This window comes from Dermacentor albipictus, chromosome 3, assembly GCF_038994185.2.
Source record: "Dermacentor albipictus isolate Rhodes 1998 colony chromosome 3, USDA_Dalb.pri_finalv2, whole genome shotgun sequence".
NCBI classification, from domain to species: Eukaryota; Metazoa; Arthropoda; class Arachnida; order Ixodida; family Ixodidae; genus Dermacentor; species Dermacentor albipictus.
In genome coordinates, this window is record NC_091823.1 from 181,147,535 (window position 1) to 181,160,481 (window position 12,947).

The 12,947-nt window shown below is 48.4% G+C and overlaps 1 protein-coding gene and 1 pseudogene across 1 annotated transcript; both read right to left on the reverse strand.

Annotated features, from left to right (window-relative positions):
* Positions 1-6,190: 6,190 nt before the first annotated feature.
* LOC135916730 (U5 spliceosomal RNA) lies at positions 6,191-6,260 on the reverse strand (annotated as a pseudogene).
* Positions 6,261-8,843: 2,583 nt separating this feature from the next.
* LOC139057781 (uncharacterized) lies at positions 8,844-12,162 on the reverse strand. The gene is made up of 2 exons (XM_070536538.1): positions 11,941-12,162; positions 8,844-11,704 (listed from the first exon to the last, which is right to left on the reverse strand). Exons 1-2 carry the CDS (start codon positions 11,990-11,992, stop codon positions 8,844-8,846), a joined length of 2,913 nt encoding a protein of 970 aa, XP_070392639.1. The 5' UTR covers positions 11,993-12,162.
* Positions 12,163-12,947: the final 785 nt, after the last annotated feature.

Consider the following 12,947-nt stretch of genomic DNA (forward strand, 5'->3'; position numbering starts at 1 on the left):
CAGTTCAAATGAGCAGATATTAAGGAGAAAATTTGCCATACAGTCAAGAACACCATGACAGACACCCTACTGGTGATTGAAAATAATCACCCTCGACAAAAGTGGTCTCACTCTGTTTTTGATCAGTTCACGGTTTCGTTCTTTCGTCATGTGGTGTATTCTCACTTTTATATATTCTTCAGCGATTTTTTTGCACAAGATATAAATATGGTTATCAAGTGAATCCAGATCAAGGATGTGGTCCTCCAGTTTCTGGAACCAATTTTTCTCTGTGCAGGTGCCCAGGACTTCAAGGATGAGGTGTTTTGACCTTACCGTCACCATTTTAATAGTATCATATTCTGCCTGTAGCCGTCGCAGCCCCTTTTCAACTGCTTCACACAGGCCAACGACGTCTTGTGATGGTGAAATAAGTCCACCTCGGCTCTTTTGCCTAATTAAAGGTGCCAGTTCATCCGAGTGCAGGGCTGCGATGCACAGTTCACATGTTATCGTTGAACGAACTTTCTTAACGACGAAACCTGCAATGTACGGCACTACAGCACCGACAAAAGCTGACAGGCTTTCTGGGCAGTCAATGCGATGGGTATAGTTGTGGTCGTCGGCCTGCAGGATTGACGACCTGCGCATATCAGTAAGCATGCTGCTTTCACCTACCAAAGCTCCTGTAGTTGTTGGATTTAGAATTGAGACTATGTCTTGGGAGCAGTTTCCAGAGCTTGATGAAGTCACTTCTGTCTGAACCAACAGACGCTTGTATGCAGCCATGAACTGCGCAGCGGTTGGGTTGTTGTTATGACCACCTCGTGCACGTATGGACCCGAAGAAGTTTTCGGCGTGATCTTGGCTAAGCTTGTGCGTCAGCAAGTATTTCAGCTGATCCTTGCGAACAAGCTCATCGAACAATTTTTCTGTGCTGGTCATGCACACCAAAAATCCAACGAACCCAGTAGGCAACGCAAGCCAACATCCGTAGGCAACGCAAGAGGCAACCATAATCACATCGATGGTGTTTACATGCCCCTCACATCAACTTGCACTGCAGACCAACTCACGAAAACAGCAGCGCGAGCCGGTGCCGCCGGAGCCAAGCGCGCGTTCTGCCTCTGGCAAGATGGCGGACGGAGGCTTCAGTCGGAGCGCGCCGTCTCCACTCCAGCAATTTTTATGTATCCTCCTTGAAAATAAGAAGCGGCAGCGCATGGATCTTAGTGGGGGGCCCGACAGACGGCGCTACTTAAACAGAAAGCGGAAGTGTTCTTTTTTTTTCAGTACACTATTCAATATGGCCGCTTTATACCGGTGGCGTACGCTGGGTACGTGCCCTGCTCGACTCGCTGGCTTTGCGGCATGCCCCAGCTGCCGCGTTTTAATGGCCAGGAGACTGAAGAGCCTCTACTGACGCCCATGCAAACAAGCCACAAGTGAGTGAACAGGACGTGCGACTTTATTGGCAGAAGAAAACCAGTGCACCTTCTCATACAAGATCAGAAATAAAATTTGCATGTCGAGATGCGCTGAAACCATTAACGCGAGCTCGTAAACTGCTCACTTTCGTCGCCGCACATGGCGATCTGGTAACGAGCGACAATCAGTAGCGCAAGCTAATTGGGCAGTGCACCACGTGTTTGCATTGGCAGTCGCCGTAACTTGCATTGCGAAGCAATCGGGTGACGCAAGGCATCTGCTGCCGCAACCAACACAGCGACATGGACTAAACGGTATTTTAGCGTTCCCGCGTTTCCAACCTGCACGTTTCTTTTTGTTCTTTCGGGGGCCGCTAATGTGTAACTCATAGTTGGTGCCCCACATTCTCAATGTGGGCATCGCCATTTTGCATCCACGTTTGCAGGCCTTTCCACCCATGTGGCTATCAACTTCTGACCACGTAATAACGTGTGCTGTCTCCGCTCACGCCACATCACGGCCGATGAAGGCCCACAAGCATAACTTGCCGGCGGCTGCAGCAAGAAATGTCGAATGGGGAGAGCACCAATTACGGTGCATGTAAATTGGGAGTCTTTGTCGCTGTGTGGACTGCAGGAGCAGATGGTTACCTCGGGAGACTGTTGCCCATGCAGCTTACCAGGTCGCCACATCGAAGAAACATAACACGCCGACCATTATCAAATTCGACTGCATTCAATGACCGCATAAGGTTCAGACAATACACTGTACATTGGCTAAGATCCACATGACAACAGTGGGCATTCACGCACTACAAGTTGCATAGAGCGCATTCAGCTATCCGACTTCAGGCACAGTGCTTGCCTACGTCACACATGGTGGTCTAGTAACGAGTGACAACCAGCAGCACAAGCAGATTGCACAGTGCCCCACCTGTTTGCACTGACAGTCACCGTAACTTGCACTGCGAATCAATCGGGAGACGCAGGCACCTGCTGCCATAGCCAACACAGTGACATGAACTACCCGGCATCCTAGTGTTACCTCCTTTCCTACATGCACGTTTCTTTTTGTTCTTTCGGTGGCCACTAATGTGTCGCTCACACTTGGTGCCCCACCTGCTCTCAATATGGATGTGGTCTGTTTTGTGGGAATCGCCAATTCGCAGCCACTTTTACAGGCCTTTCCACCTATGTGGATATCAACTTCATACACTTCAAACCATACAATCATGTATGATAGTCTCTGTTCACGCCAAATCATGGCCAAAGAAGGCCGCAAGCACACTTTACCCACCGCTGCAGCAGGAAAGGACAAACAGGGAGCACCAATCACAGTACATGTAAACAGGGAGTTTGTGTCACTGTGGACTGCAGGAGCAGGTGCTTACCTCGAGAGGCCGTTGGCCAATACAACTGAACAGGCTGCCACATCACAGAAATGTAACACGGCAACCATGACCAAGTGGGAAAACATTGAAACAAGATTATGCAATCAAATCACTTCAGCATACTCTAACATAACGCTCAATCTATACATTGGCACTATGCATTAGCTACGATCTACATGACAACAGTGAGCATACACGCACGCGGGTTGCTTGCGGCACATTCAACCGTCCGACTGTAGGCATAGCGCTTGCCTTCGTCGCACACTGCAGTCTGGTAACAAGCAACAACCAGCAGCGCAAGCAGATTGGACAGTGTGTCCCACGTGTTTGCACCGACAGTCGGCGTTGAATATGAGCAACTTGCATTGCGACGCAATCGGGTGACGCAAGCATCTGCTGCCACAGCCAACAGCGACATGGAGTGCCCGGCATTTTAGCGTTACCGCCTTTCCAACCTGCACGTTTCTTTTTGTTCTTTTTCATGCCACTAATGTGTAACTCACACTTGGTCCGCCACATTCTCTATATATGGACATGGTCGGTTTTGTGGACATCACTATTTTGCAGTCACTTTTGCAGGCCTTTCCACACATGTAGATATCAACTTCATACACATAGAACCATGTAATTATGTATGAGAGTCTCCATTGACGCCAAATCATGGCTGAGGAAGGCCACAAGCAAAATTTGCACACGGCAGCAGCAGGAAAGGACGGAACGGGGAGCACCAACCACGGTGCGAGTAAATTCGCAGTCTATGTCACTGTGTAGACTGTAGGAGCAGGTGCATGCCTCGAGAGAATGTTTCCCAATGCAACTGACCAGGCTCTTACATATGAGAAACTTAACACGGTGACTAGTACCAAGTCGCACAGCGCCGAAACCAGATTCTGTAATCAATCTCTTCAATGTAGCTTGCACAAAAACACAGGCTGTCGAGAAAGAATAGCAATCCTGAATGAGACTAGGAATTCAATATGGGAATGAGAAAGCTTGCGTTCAAGAAAGAAGCCACTCTACCTTGCAAGCATTGAAAGCCAAAAACATTAACAAAAGTTAAATGCTACATAGCACACAATGTAAAGGTTAATGCAAGACACACGCCAATGCCGCATCAGCTATTTCAGGAGAGAAATTGCACATGGCAACATACACTAGAAAGAACTGCTACACATATGTTATGCTACTTGACAGTGACTGGCATTAAGTATGAGCAAAGAATCGGTTGACCTTTATTGTTTGTATGAGGAATAGGAATGATCTCTAACAAAAGTGTGGAATGAAGAAGCTTGCATTCATTGAAACAAAATTATACTTGGCAAGAATTGGCAAGGCCAGGAAGTTCACTAAGGAAGGGCAAGCTGACAGAACACTCTAAGCCAGGGTCGTCTGTGCTTGTTCAGAGGTTGCAGGTACATCTGAAGACAAATACATTTTGTTGTTGAGGTACCTGGATGACTCGGCCAATATCCGTGCTGGTGGAATGATGGCGTAGGCTCTTTTTACTCTTGAAACAGTCGTCCGTAGACTTGATATCTCATCCAAATAATTCTGGAATGGCTTTTTTGTTCATGGTCTTGCGAATTCAGCTCCAGCCCCTTCCTGTTGGTGTAGATGGGGGCTCCCGTGATGACCAAGATGTACTTGCACAGACTCTGTTGGGGCAGAACAATGGCACATGAGATACAGCAGAGATTATCCAAACTCATGTAGTGTTTTCTTTTATGTTCGAACTAATTATGCTGAACTGTAAACATGAACAAATGTTCATATCATCTGCTACAAACAAATGACATGTATCTCAAAACTAGCAAGCCAATGCTGCTTATATCAAGCATATTTATTTCTGAACCAGGTGTTGTTTACCTTGTAGTAGCAGCCAAAGTCCACACAATGACCTTGTTGTAGCAGGCAGCAGCTTCTGTTTAGTGCATGGAGTGTGTTGCTTTATACTGGTGCCATCCTCATTACTGCATGTCTGGAACAGAAATTTTGACTGCATCAGAAATTGAATAAGCACAATTTTGCAATATAAAATGCGAAAAGGTGCGACATATGCATTGCAATGGTTTGTGACTACAGAACACATGCAAACGTACACTTTTTATTCTAGGGTGCTTAAGCAGCATGGTAAATAAATATGCATGGTTACTCTCCGTAAAATTGATGTCTGCGTAACTACAATTCATGTCAACAGCTTAAGTATTATTAAGATCACAAATAAGAACATTTCTGCGCTCGTTTATACACTAGAAGAGATCACACTGCTGATTTCACAAGCAAATAGATGAAAGACATGAAGCTATTAGAATTGATGCATTCTTTTTGTGCATGAACGTGGGGCACCGCTTCACTACTGCAAAAATAGATGTCCTGAGGTAAGCCAAACTGAACATCACGAACATTTGGAACCAACAGGTACGAAATATGGGTGAATTATCATGTGTGCAACTGTTTGATACATTAAATTCAGTACTTTAGCATCAGTTTATCAAAAGGTTATTCGGTTCTGTGAACGAAAGAAGTTGCCGGTGGACTCGAAAAAAAATATATTGATAAGGCAACTCAGTCACTTATGGCTACGGCTACAACGAGATGAAAAATGTGACGCGCGTTCCGATATCGTTTCTCTTTCGTGAATGTGTGCATAATGATGGCCTCGCAACTGAAAGTTTATTTCGGAAACAGCAACGGAGGGTCCTGACTGCCCTTATGTAATGCAGCATCTAGTTCGTTAACTTACCTACGCCTGTAAGTTAACGAGACGAATAAATTACATAGCGATTGAAGCAGTGATGTTAAACCACCGCAACGTTGTTTTAAACGACTCACCGGTATTGCTGTCCCCAGTCGCAGCAGGACCCGGCTCCCATTTCGATGCAGACGTGTTCCACATGGCTCACGACTGAAACATAGCTTTCAGGCTTACACCCCATGTTAAATAACGCGAGATATCGAAGCGCAATAAACTGGTGTTAGCACAAAATAACCAACCAATGTACGAACTGTTGTGTCGGCAGCGGCAGGCAAGTGGGGGGCCCCGGCCAGCGAACGCGCGCGAGCGCCGGCGCAGTGAAGGAGACTCGGAGCGAACTGCTCCCGATGAAAACCGGAATGAAGACTCGGCCGACCCGCGGCTGTTTATTGCTAATAAAGGCCTCACACGCCAGATGACACCTCCTGATTGGTCCACGTTTGTCACATGACAGAAGGGGGGGCGCTATCTAGCTAAACAACTACAAAACACACACGTACGATGACACAGATATCTGACAGGGGGCGACACTATACTCCATCATCCCCCCCTGGAAACAAAGCAAGCATACAGTGAAAAGCGCACACAAGACGCGCACTTAAGTCCAAAGGCAGTTTCAGTTCATTCCCCCCACTCATTGAAGTGTCCCTCCCCACGGTCACCTTTAGTAAAAGGCGAAAGGTTAGTGCGGGTGAGCTGAGGAGAGACGCCCCCCCACGTTCACACACGCGCACCAGTTGCACACAAAGCACGCACTTAAGTCCACAACAATTTCAATCCGTCCCCGCCCAAGTTCACATACACGCGCACCAGTCTTGGGCACCAAAACACAGGCAGTCACTCAAACAAAGTCCAACAAGGAACACGGCGCAAAACTCACTGCACCGCAACAAGGAACACATTTTACCTGTGTGAACGAAAAATGTGACATTTAGGAGGCAGTTCACAACGAGGCCCCTAGCCGTGGCATTTCGAAGACGGAAAAACGCTCTACGTTCAAGAAACATAATCGTCAAGCCAAGGAGGCCGTTTTTTGACACGATGAGGACGCGTGCGTACCTCAGAAGAACTTTGGGGGTTGCGACGCGTTTCGGTCGACTTTAAAGACCCAGTCGTCCCAGTACTATTTCCCTCCCCCTGGTTGGAAAGTTGAATGTGGTTGTCGCTCAAAGCTGGAGAGGGTTGCCCAGGAAGCTCCTCACGAAGTCCCCACAAGTCCTGGGATGCTACCGATTCCCCACGGAATCAGAAACTATTGCTGACTGTGTAGACTCGGAAGCGATACAGTCAGATGCACTACTTAAGTGATGCCTATGAAAGGACGATGTCACGCCAGACGAGTCATCGGAATGACTATCCAGGTTTGAATATGAGTACAAGAAATCTTTATCAGTTGTGGACAATGTACTATGTTTTGAATTATCTACTATTGTGGTTAACTTAGACGCATTCCACGTCTTCCCATCACTGAGTACAAAAGAGGATGGTCCTACCTGGGCCTTAACTGTACGAGGCGTACTGTACTTAAAAAATCCTTTCTTGGCAAGTTTTACTTTGACGGTGTCTCCCACCTTGATACGATTTGCCTGAGCACCTCTACGTTTGTCTACATACTGTTTAGTTTGCCGCTGTTTCTGCGAGACTCTCTCGCGAACTTGCGGAAGAAAACTGTCCTGAACCGTTATGTGCTTATGCAACCTGAAGTTGCTAATATCTATCTTTGAACGAGGTTGACGACCATGAAGTAGGAAAGCTGGAGAGAGACCCGTTGTAGCATGTGGCGTGATCCTATAAGAACCCAAGAATTCTGAAATGCTTTTCGAAGCATCTCGACCTTCAAGCCTGGCTACCTGCAGGTGTTCCTTAATGACTCAGTTGAACCTTTCTATTTGACCATTTCCCTGAGGATAATAGTTGGAGGAGAAAAAATGAGCGATTCCTTTTTCCTTTAGGTAATCTTGGAATTGTTTTGAGACACACTGTGGACCATTGTCTGTAACTATAGAGTCTGGCAACCCTTCACGGCTGAAAGCCCAGTCAAGAAGCTTAATGACATCATCTGTGGAGATGGAATTAGTACCAAGTACTTCTGGCCACATTGAGTAGTAATCAACTAGGGTGACTAGATACCTAGGGGAGGACGTGTTTAATGGGCCAATGATGTCCATTCCCAATTTCTGCCAAGGCCCGGTCGGCCATTCGACTGGTTGCAATGGAGCTACATGAGGCTTTGCAGACTTGTCTGCCAGCTTACATACATGACAATGCTTTACATACTGTTCAACAGTGCTATCCATCTGGGGCCACCAATAGCGTTCACGAAGAAGCTGCTTAGTATGTACTATGCCCTGATGATTTTCATGTGCCAGCTGTAGAAATGTCGGTATTAGGACACTGGATATTACCACACGATCACCACGCATGAGTAATCCATCTACAAAGGACAATTCTTCATTTACATGAAAGTAATACCCCTGTCACACGGGCACCCGCGAACTCCGTTGAGCATGAAACTCCCTAACGGAGATTGACGGCAATGGAGTTGCGGCCGTGCTACACGGCACAGTGCGAGCTTTCGACGTGCGCCGCACGGGGTAGAAACGGCGCTGCGGCGCTTACTTCCGCGAGGAAACGTTCACGTATATGGTCGCCGTTAAAGTAATCTATGCGTATTTTTTTAACGCAGTACGTAATAACATAAAATCACAGCGAGAAACTTTGCGGTACGTTACCGCAAGACTTGTTTTCCAAGCATAGCGAAGTTGCAAGCGATGCTGGCCACATTGCGCGTTTGCTTTCGTGCGTGGGCAGCGCGGGTCACGTTTGGCCGGTAGGCTTCGAGTTGTGATGCCGCTGTGTAATCGTGCGTGTCTGTGTGTTCGCGACGATAATGCGCCGGGATCGCTCATGATGCGTGTCACACGGAGAATTTACCCGTGCGGCTTGAACGACACCACGTGCGACAAAGGAAATGGCGGAACGACGTTTCCCGATGCGGCGTGGCGAAGTATTGGTGTAGAGGGTACAGTCGCTGCTGCCCTTAAAAACAAATTAAACTTCCTTTATGTGGCATATATCTCAAGGCAAAAAGAATAATAGTGCTAAAACTTATAAATTACCCAGTTACGACGATTTTACTAGCGTGGTTTCTCTGAGGAACTGTAGCTACCTGGGAACGAGAGTACTCCATCCAACCGTAATGGTCATTGCCGAACTCCCTTCGCCCAAAATCTCCATTTAACTTCCTTGGCCCAAGGGAGACCGTGTGACAGGGAGCGCAACTCCATTGGCTTAAAGACGAAGGAGTTCAATGGAGTTCGCGGGTGCCCGTGTGACAGGGGTATAAGCTATTAAAGCATTGCCTATGTTTTTCCTAGAAGGCCAGCCCTCTGCTAGGCATTTGCTGACCTTCTGAAGAGTCTCATCTGTACTCGTTGCAAGTTGCACTGTTTCTTTGTCATCCACCGATGTGACTAAGGATACTATTCCTTGCTCCTGAACTACATTCTGCGAATCCTTTACTGGAAGTCTAGACAAGGCATCAGCTACTAGGTTTTCTGATCCTATGCAATATTCAATCTGAAAGTTGTAATACAGGAGCCTGGCTGACCATCTCGAAATGCGAAGAGGTCGACGACCTGAGTCGCCAGCGGACAGTAATGCAACTACTGCTTGATGGTCAGTTCGAAGAGTGAACCGTCTACCCCAGAGGTAAACATGCCATTTTTCACATGCGAACAGACATGCTAGCGCTTCACGCTCTCCTACAGAATACTTTCGTTCAGCTACAGACAAAGTTCTAGATGCAAAAGCTACAGTTTTTAGCTTAGAACCATACTGTTGCTGTAACACAGCACCAACACCAACATCAGATGCATCAGTCGTGACTACCACAGGCAATTCAGGGTTGAAAATCTTAATGACAGGGGAACATGCAAGACGAGCTTTCAACTGATTGAAGCTACGTTGTGCATCATCAGACCAAGCAAAATTTTGCCCTTGCCTGAGCATGAGGCGAAGCGGTTCTACAAGTTCTGCATAATGATCAATGAACTTGGCATAGTAACCAGCTAATCCTAAGAAGGATTGCAATGACTTAATATCTGTAGGAGCAGGCGCATTCAGTATTGCTTTTACCTTGCTCTCTGTAGGCGAAATGCCTTCAGCTGAAATTTTATGGCCCAGAAAAGTCAGTTCTCTCACAAAGACACATTTTTCATTCAGTTTCATTCCACTGTTTGAAATGCAAAGCAAGACTTCTCTTAAGTTAGCATCATGCTCAGGTTTTGTCCGACCCCAGACCAAAATGTCATCAAGGTAACAGACAACATTCTTACAACTCTGCAAGATTTGTGACATCATTTTCTGAAACACTGCTGGCGCGGATGCCAAGCCAAAACAGACACGCTTGAACCTGAATAAGCCTTCATGAGTTATGAATGTAGTGAGATCTCTACTACCTTCTTCCAGTAACAGCTGGTGGTAAGCAGATGCTAGATCCAGCTTAGAAAAATATGTGGCACCATGAAACATTTGCAATAACTCTTCCACGTGCGGCAAAGGATACCCATCAATGACAATTGCCTTATTCGGTTCCCGTAGGTCAACACAGAGCTGGATGGCTCCATCCTTTTTGCGCACCACGACGAGTGGAGACACCCATTCAGAAGCCTCGACGCGCTCGATGACGTCGCAGTCCTCGAGACGTCGCAGTTCATTTGTCACCTGTTCACGGAGAGCCAGGGGTAGTCTGCGCAACTTTGAGGATACTGGTTTCATACCTCGCCGCCGATGTATTCGGTCCACGAAGTTTTTGACGAGTCCCAACTCGCCACTGAAGAGGTGATCAAAACCCGGAGGCACACCTGTGGGGCTCTGTACTGGAGGAAGCATAGCCAGGCAGCATGTCAGCGACGTACCGTCGATTTGTATCCCCAAGCGCTGGATGGCGTCAAGACCCAGCAGTGATGTTCCTGTAGACGTTACATGGAACGTGACTGAGCACGACCTTTGAAAAAACTGGACAGTGGCTTGGAAAAGGCCTTGAATGTCGATGCGTTGCTTGGAGTAATTCCTCAAGTCCACTGCTGTTTTTGACAGTCTGTGCTGTCGACCAAAGTGCTTTCCGAAATCCTCGGCCGTCATCAATGAGACAGACGCTCCTGTGTCCACGAGCAGCCGTATGGCGACGTCGTTAACCACGACCGGGACTTGTAAATCCCTTTTAGCTTCCAAAGTGCTCACCGTCAAGACAGACGCGGACGGCTGTCCTGCAGAAGTTGAAGACAGCGTCTCTGTGTAAGAGACGTGCTGAACAGTACGGGTTTTTAGGCATACTGATGCAAAATGGCCCAACGTGTGGCAGGCATTACACCGCCGGTTCCTCGCTGGACAATTCTTGTACGTTGCAATGTGTTTCGTGCTGCCACACCGATCGCATGCACCACGGTTCCCGGAGGAGCCATGTGCGAAATGTCGATCATCTGGGCGGCCTCTTGGAAGACGTCGGCCATCTTGGCGGCTCCCCGAAAGAAGTCGGCCATCTTGGCTCGTAGACGGAGCGCCAAGTTGAGCTGCCTCGATTCTCTGTATTTTCTCCGAGTCGAACGCGCGGTTCGCTCGATGCAGGGCTTCTAACGAGCGTCCAATTTCTTCTGCCTTGTCTAGGGACAGGGTTTCGCCATGAGCCAGCAACTTTTCGCGAACGCTGACGTTCGCTACCCCATGTATGATTTGGTCTCGGATGCGCTCGTCATAGGTTGTGTCGAAGTTGCACTGTACCGCCTTCTCCTTCAATGCGGTCACGAATTCCAGGAATCCTTGTCCCTCGAACTGCTTTCGACTGGCGAATTCGTGTCTTTCCGCCAGGACAATTGTTGACGCGGCGAACAGCCGGTCAAGCCGCTGCAAGAGTCTCGGAAACTCTGACGCTGGCGGGACCGCATCACTTGACGTTGACGCTGCGCCGGTCGACTGCCTTGCTGCTTCGCTTGAAGCTGACGCTGCGCTGGTTAACTGCCTTGCTGCTTCCTGCTCCTCGTCTGCAAAGTACTTCCGTTGTCCCTCACGCCCGAGAGCGCTGACGAGCGCGGACGCTCGTCGCGCGTCCGTCCAGTCGCCACCGCCGGCCGCTTCGAGGTGGGCCTGAAAAACTTTTTTTCCAGCGATACCAGGGAATTAACGGTGGGCCGGGCACTTCAAGAAAAACGGGAAGGTTTGCCGTAAAAGCCATGCCGGGTAGCGTGCAGGAGGCAAGCCGGAGCTCGCCGCAGGAATAGGCAAGGAAGAACAAAGGGGGCGAGAAGGCCTAGGCTCGGAAGCCTCGCGACTCCAAGTGCGTCGGCGGCGTTTGCAGGCCGTGCCGACACGTAAAGGACCCTTCACTTACGAAGCTCGTTGGTTTCCCGGGGCTTCGGTCGGAACCGCTGCAGGAATCCCATCCTCGTTGCCAAAAGATGTTGTGTCGGCAGCGGCAGGCAAGTGGGGGGCCCCGGCCAGCGAACGCGCGCGAGCGCCGGCGCAGTGAAGGAGACTCGGAGCTAACTGCCCCCGATGAAAACCGGAACGAAGACTCGGCCGACCCGCGGCTGTTTATTGCTAATAAAGGCTTCACACGCCAGATGACACCTCCAGATTGGCCCAAGTTCGTCACATGACCGAAGGGGGGGGGTGCCATCTAGCTAAACAACTACAAAACATACATGTACGATGACACAGATATCTGACAGGGGGCGACACTATACTACACGAACCATAGAGTTTCTCACTACATTACCTAGAGGGAAATCTGGCGCTGCTGCGCTGTGGTATGCATGGGAATGCCGGTATATTATGGATTCGGATTGGCATCGTTCTCGTAGGGACAGGACACCTTGAAGACGCGCTTGGCAAGTACCGTTCCGTCTGTCACAATGATTCATTTTCTACTAGAACAGCACGCGGAAAGCTGTTTTAACTTTATTATTACGCGAAAACATGTTTTGTTTAACTATGAGAACTTGTTATTGTGTGTACGACTACATGTTACGTTAAAAGTGTCAGCGGGCCGCTAAAGTTGGAGGACAGACGACAAGGTTCGAGCTCGCTTTGAAACAGCTGGTCGTCTGTTCTTGCTTTTCTTCGCTTGGTCATGCATCGTGGGTGAGTAAAGATGTAATATGCGTGAATGGAGACATTTTATGAAGATTTTACTTTGAGAACGCGTTATTTGCGTAGCCATATCCACGTTTCAGACGAAGCCTCTTACAACACCAGCCAACACGAGCCTCGCAGACACATATACCGTCATTCCCATGCCGACACGGTGTCCCCTTAAGAAACTCCCATAGACGGTGGCGCCAGATTACCCTCTAGGTGTTATAGTGAGAAACTCTATGACACGAACCAAGGAATCCG